This window comes from Thermobia domestica, chromosome 4, assembly GCF_964235325.1.
Source record: "Thermobia domestica chromosome 4, izTheDome1.hap1.1, whole genome shotgun sequence".
NCBI classification, from domain to species: domain Eukaryota; kingdom Metazoa; phylum Arthropoda; class Insecta; order Zygentoma; family Lepismatidae; genus Thermobia; species Thermobia domestica.
The window spans coordinates 156,514,716-156,522,181 of NC_137457.1; the positions used below are offsets into that span (position 1 = coordinate 156,514,716).

Below are 7,466 nucleotides of genomic sequence, written 5' to 3' on the forward strand. Positions count from 1 at the left end.
GTTTTTCACTTTTCATGTAAACTGTTTTAAAACCATAAAATTGTATACATTCTATTTGGGAAACTGTAAGTTTGTTATGGGATGGAAACACTGCCTTGTGACACTACTGTCATTTTCTTCGTCACGTGTCCCACTCCCGTAGGTGTCAGGTTACCTGCATACATTTTTCATTTTCTGCATTATTTCCCGTGTTTGTAGGGTGTAACTCACCCGGCTATTGCTTGGTATATATATTAAACATAGAGGATAAAAAAGGCATTTCCGCACTGAGGGCTATCAGCACGATGATTAGCGATCCAAAGTCAGTCCGGGTACCAATTTTCATAAATATCTACCTGTAACAGATCACAACGTCCCTTGTTAAAGACTTACAATGACTTCATTTTTTTAAATTATACTAAACGATAAATTTACATAATAGAATGTTAACCTTGTATACGGGTATACTTAGTTACAATAAACGAAGATGATTTTAACAAAGGTATTTCTATCGTATGTCAGCAGTAATATAAATACAAGTGTAAATGACTCAGATGTGGGAATTACCTGGATTTACATCTAGGAAGAAAACTGACTAATTATGTATCTGCACACTGATCTTCAAAAATCTAATAAAAGTAGCTAAACCTAAAATTATAACGAACTGGTTCATATTAGAATTGCTGTCTTGACTAGCAACTTGCACTAGAAATAGAAATAGAAGAATCAGTAACTTGAGCTAGAAATAGAAGAAGCAGTAACTTAAACTAAAAATAGGAATCACTAGAAAAAGAAACGGTTATTTTTATAATAAGTCTGTAATAGTTTCACCAACTAACGGAACATTTTGGCTTATTCAGGCAATGCAAAGTCTGTTTTTTCAGAGTATGTTTAAGCCCATATTTCGACTTAGTTGGCGATACTCTTACCCAGTTAGCTTTTTCAAGTAACAACTGATGATCGATGGTCAAAAAATTGCCATACACAAGCAGTTTACTGATGAAACTTCTTCAGAAGTCATATTAGGCAGGGGTGTTTCATAACACTATAATTTAAGCTAACAGTCATTACAAGATGTTGTAAATACTAAATTAAATACAATTAATACACTCTTTCAAGGAAGTGTACTTCCACGTTTGTAAACAATGTACCCATAATGTACGTTAGTTGTTTAACACATAGTGAGGAACCTTTCAACAAGAAAAAAATTACAATCCCAAAGGCAAAATATTAACAACAACGTTTAATACTATATTTCTCATTCCTTCTCTTTACACTAACAAAAATTACAGTGATTTAGCTGAACAATTTGGGATCATGTAAACATATGTATGTATTTAGTCTAGCATTGAATATAATATTTCAGCAAAATATACGTATATTGCCATAGGCATCCATCTTACAAATTACGAGAAGAAGGGCCACTGGCCACAATCCATCCATGACAGAAAAAAGGACAAATGGTACATGCATACTCCTAGATGGTCAGAAAATAAAATGCCTTATCTATTTGTAGATAATAATTAATCTTCTCTGAAGGTACATTATGACAGTTTGCATTTGATACACTGATGTCATGTGTAATGTCAAAATGTACATACCTTCCACGGGAACAAGTATCATACACTATGTGATAAAAAGTATCCGGACACCTGGCTGAAAATTACTTACAAGTTCCATGAGCCCTCCAATCGGTACTGCCGGAATCTTCCAGTCTTGCAGACACACTTTCAATCAGGCGCTGGAAGGTTTTTTGGGGAATGACAGTCCATTCTTCACGGAGTGCTGAACTGAGGAGAGGTATCGATGTAAGTCGGTGAGGCCTGTCACCAAGTTGCCGTTCCAAAACACCCCAAAGGTGTTTTATAGGATTCAAGTTAAGACTCTGTGCAGGAAAATTCATTACAGGAATATTATGGTCGTGTAACCACTCCGCCACAGCCCGTGCAGTATGAACTGGTGGTCCATAGTGTTGAAAAATGTGATCACCATCCCCGAATTGTCCATCAAGAGTGGAAAGCAAGAAGGTGCTTAAAACATCAAGGTACGTCTGTACTGTGAGTGTGCCACGCAAAACAACAAGGGGTGCAAGCCCCGTCTAAAAAAGACACGTCCGCACCATAACACCACCAACTCCTAATTTTACTGTTGGCACTACACACGCTGACAGATGACGTTCACCGGCATTCGCCATATCCACACGGTGCCATCAATCGGATCGCCACATTATATACCGTAAATCGTCACTCCACACAACGTTTTTACACTGTTAAATCGTCCAATGTTTATGCTCCTTACACTAAGCGAGGCGTCGTTTGCCATTTAACTTCGTGATGTGTGGCTTATGAGCAGCCTCTCGACCATGAAATATAAGTTTTATCACCTCATGCCTAACTGTCATAATACTTGGGGTGGACCCTCATACAGTTTGGAATTCCTGTGTAATGGTCTGAATAGATGTCTGCCTATTACACTTTAGGACTCTTCAACTGTCGGCTTTCTCTGTCAGACCAGTAAGACCACTAAGCCTTTACGCCTTTGTACTGCAGGTGTCCCTTCACGTTTCCACTTCACTATCACATTAGACACAGTGGACCTAGGGATGTTTAGGAATGTGGAAATCTCGCGTGCAGACTTCTGACACAAAAGACACCCGATCACCTGACCAAGGTCGAAGTCCGTGAATTCCGCGGAGCGCCTCATTCCGCTTTCTCAGGATGTCTAGTGACAGCTGAGGTCGTTGATAATGCGCACCTCGCAGTATGCGGCAGCACCATGAACCAGATATGAAAAAGGTATGTTTTGGGGGTATCATTATACTTTTGATCACATACTGTACATCATTGTTGACAACATGTGAGAATTTGTGGAAATCAGATTGGTCTAATAGGCACAGACCGGCATATGGCTAAGTAAGTTAACCTGTACACACAGTAGGCTAACATTATCAAGTAAAATGAGTACAATAGACCAACAAGATATGTCGAGTCCTCAATAATCATAAAACACAGTGATATACGTCAAAAATGACAATAAAGTCTCATTATAATTGTAATTAAAGTAACTATATTTATAACTTGGCTGTTTTAAAACGAAAAAGCAAGCACCGCTATATATAGAGAACTGAATTAACTTCTTTCTTTTCCCCATGCCAAATCTCAGCCCCCCGTTAGTTCAAAAACATAACTATAGACCAAATACAGCAAATCAAACTTTAGAGGTAACAGTTATATACAACCGGGATGTCAGTACAGCAGCTTAGAATATGACATTGATGAAAGACTGTACATTATTCCAACACCCAAACTTCTATATTACCGTAGCATGGACTTCTTTGAGGACTATTAGTATATTTAAAATGTATAACAAGAAATGAAAAAAAGATATTCACTAAATTTTGAAAACAAATGTGCAAAGTCATAGTTTTTCTTTCTAATTTAATTAACACAATTTAGGCTTTAAATTATGTCATAGTATGCCACTTCACTAAATTCAAAATTTCTGGTAATAATTTTCAGTTATCTAGAAACTAGTAAATACTAAGGTTTATCCTCCAATGTTGAAATATAAAACAGAGACATCACTATATCAATCAAAATGCACTAAACGTTGGAGTGTATTGCTAAATATGGTTTAAAAATTCAGCAAGAATTAAATGCTCTCCTCGGTTACGAAAATAAAACGAACACTAACTTCATTTGTCACACATAAGAATCTCTAAAAAATGTATTCATAAATGTACATGGTTCTAGCGTAAAATTTCGTTTAAGATAATGTGAAGATATCATTGTTGTTATAATTAAATTTATCAGAATGACACAACATGCAATTAAAATTTACATGCTGTTTGTTTTATTCTATTGCAGGTCTTCATTAGCTGAATATATACCTATATTCGTAAATGAAACTAGTTTTGCAATAATGTATGAGGTTCTGGAAATACAATAAAACCATTTTTTGTAAACTTAAAACAAGAAATAAAAATATTCCAGCACAACCTATTTGCATTTTTAATAACTAATTTTACTAAGAATGTAAGTATCTAAATTTGAAATGGAGTAAACACTTGAAACACATTACAAATCAGCAATTTTATTAGCACCAACGAAAGGATATGAGGATTTGTACCAAAAGTGGGCCCCCATTTTGTTTTTTCCATATATCTAAGAAAATATAAGTCAGAGAGTAATGCCACTCACGTTGAAAATAATATGATATGTAAGCCCTTTGCTTGTTTCTTCCTATAACAATCAGGGAAAAAATACTTTGAGAAAAAAAGAACTTTCATATGGACTGCATTTTCGGCATTCGAGAAAAGAGTTCCAAAAGTGGGCCCCTTTAAATTTAGATAAAATACACAAAGCTAAAACAGTATTGCTTTAAATTAACTACATATTTAAGCTAAAAACAATATTCTAAACACTGTAGATACAAATAGAACGAAATACGAATGTTTAAAAGACTTTATTAGAAGAAATTGAAACAAATTCCTAAAAGTAAAGAACAAACTAAAGGTGAACTCAAAACTTAAATATTCCGCATTCTACTGGCAGAAATAACAAATCTAAATTCTTTTTCTTTAACTACAGCACAATTTTTCTATTAGACTAAACTTGTAAACAAACTTCTAAAATGAAATATTCAATATTCTACAGGTAGAAAAAAGAAATCTAATCATCTCTCTTCCTTCGAGCTGTTCATTTGTCACAAAAAAGAACTATCAAACTTCAGAACCAGAACTTCCAAATTAAAACGTGATAAATGAAATGTTCCACATAGTTAAGTTTGCTACTGGCAAAAGTCACAAATATAAATGTCTTTGTCAGCCCCAGCACAATCTATATGGGCCCAGTAAGAGCACATGTCACACTGGACCCAGAGTTCACCTCTCGTATCACTCAAAAAATTTTCCGTGCAGAACATGCAGGTAGCATCTTCATTTGTGGATGGTGTTTTTCCCGGTGGAACGTTTAAAGTTGATGATATGGTTGATACTTAACTTATATCAGAGATTGAGTCACAATCAAAATCCTATTCCTTGGTTTCTCCTTTCAACTTCAACGGTGTGTTTCCTTTTCCTGCATGACAAGATCTAGATACTGCATTACCACTACCATTTCCTCGGCCTCCACATTGTGTTGTTGATTTTTTTCTGTTTCACTCGTTGGCGTGTTTTCATCGCTTTCTTTAATTCAGACTTATAAGGTGACGAGGTTAGAACAGCGGCGATGCTTGCCTTACGTCATCTTCTAGATGTTCTCTTCGTGAGTCGCGGCACTGGAGAGATATGGAAAGGGCTGGAATGGCTGAATAGTTGTTTGCTTTTCTTGTGATGTAGAACAGGAACTTGGAGTTTATTTGTCCCAAACGTTTCTGGAGCAGTGGTTGTACATTGATGACTGGTGTGAGAAGGTGATGAAGTCGAGGGTTGTATAAATGGCGAGGTATGGCGATCATTGTGATGACAGTCCTGTGTAGTGAAACTCCTCCCACCGGATTCTGCTTCTCTTTCACCCGGCAAGTCGTAGTACGAAGGCTTGCCCTTCCTTTGAGTGTCTTCTAAGAAGTCTGCATCAGTGAATGTATCCTTATTCACTGGGTATATCCCCGTCACTCGAAACCCATTGATGGCTCGTTCAGCCGTCTGACATTTGATGTAGGCTCTTCCGAACAGCTCCGTCACATCATATGCATTGACAGGTCTGTTGCTGTGTTTTAACCACTGTGTGATTTCTTCGTTGTAATACACTTTCAATCGACCAATAAACGTCCTATCTAGGGGTTATATCTTGCCTGTAGAATGGGGTGGAAGGGAAACAATTGTGCTGTGATGTTCCCTAGCCAAGTCAATGATATCAATATTATGGGTGTGGGTGTAGTGACCATCCAAAATCAGAACTACAGGTTTCTCTTTCGTAGGTTTCACTGTACCGATGAAATGTGTGAACCATTTCCTGAATAGGTCGGTTTGTATCTATCCTGATGGATGCACTGTCACAATTGTACCTGGTGGAGCACCTCTCCAAAGCTGATTGTTCATAGTTTTGCGAGGGAAGATAACCATTGGTGGAACATATGACCCTGCTGCTTTCATTGCGATAACAATCGTAATAAGAAGCCAATAACTTTCGGTATCTTAGATTGGACAATTGCTATTCCACTTTCATCGACGTTGTATATTCTGTCCGGCGTATAATGTGCTTTTGCATACACATCTTCGAGAAGTTCATATATTTTTTTTTTTGCTGAAACCCAGTGCCCTAGCATAAGACGTCCCTGTACGTTTCCTTTCCGAATGTGTTTTCGTGTGTCGTTTCAGGAAGAGCTTTACCCATTTTCTTCCAGCCATCTCTTTCCCAAAAGGATGTCTCAAGTTATTTCGTTTCGCTAACTGTAGAACCATACGTGCAAGATCTTCTCGGGTAAGCCCAACGTATGCAGCTTCCATGGCTAAACAGTATTTTACAAGCTCTTTTTCTATTTCAGGACCAAGAATTGTTGGTCGACCTAGTTTTGTCGCAGCCGCCATCAGTGGATTTCCATATTTTTCTTTGGATAACCTTTGAAGAGTTGTTCTGGGAACTTGAAATGTTTTGCTGGCTTTCTTCCAACCCATAGTTTTCTATCGTATGGCGTCTATGGCCTTGGTCATGTCATTTTGATTCCACATTCTTAGTTTCGTACTTCTTTTGGACATTTTGGTCCCCTTGAAAGCAGCAAATAAATTGCATGAGTCATGATAATTTGATATGAAATATATATTTTTTACTTGTTTCACAACTTAATAGTGGGCTCGCTTTAGGACTGACAAGGGGGTCCACTTTACGACCATACATGTTTTTACTTTCACTCCAAATTATTTGTCACCCCTAAGTCCAAATTACTAGTTAATTACATAAAAACATACCTCTTACTATTAAGATTAAATAAATAAATAGTTGATTCACTTACCTCTTTACTAGCTTTGGAAAACAACACTTGCTCACCGGAGCTCCAAAACTTTTCACTGCGTGAAAACTAGTCACGTGCCGACTACAGAACAAAGGATTAACTGATCAACACAGGAACCAGCGCTGCATGTGGCAGAAACGATAAACTATATCTCAGCGTATTTCTTGCATTCTACGCTAATATGCGGAGCAGTAATTGAGGGGCACACTTTATGGACCCGGGCCCGCATTTGGCACAGTTCCTCTCTCTCTCTCTCTCTCTCTCTATATATATATATATATATATATATATATATATATATATATATATATATATATATATATATATATATATATATATATATATATAGATATATATATATAGATATATAGATAGATAGATAGATAGATAGATAGATAGATAGATAGATAGATAGATATACAGGTTTTTTGGTCCCCATTTTGGGATTTAGCGACCTCTTGCAATTTTCGCCAGAAGGCACAAGTGGCCTCTTTGTCCCCGTAAGGTCTCTTTGTCCGCGCAAGGTCTCTTCGACG

The 7,466-nt window shown here is 36.9% G+C and overlaps 1 protein-coding gene across 4 annotated transcripts in view; it reads left to right on the forward strand.

Moving 5' to 3' along the window:
- LOC145683388 (kunitz-type serine protease inhibitor PPTI-like) overlaps positions 1-3,976 on the forward strand; it is an 842,804-nt gene extending 838,828 nt beyond the window's left edge. For all 4 annotated transcript variants that reach the window (XM_081754720.1, XM_081754722.1, XM_081754724.1 and 1 more), the window contains one exon: positions 3,846-3,976. In XM_081754720.1, coding sequence (XP_081610846.1) covers positions 3,846-3,856 — 11 coding nt within the window. In that variant the 3' untranslated portion in view covers positions 3,857-3,976. The remainder of the gene's footprint in view (positions 1-3,845) is intronic.
- Positions 3,977-7,466: the final 3,490 nt, after the last annotated feature.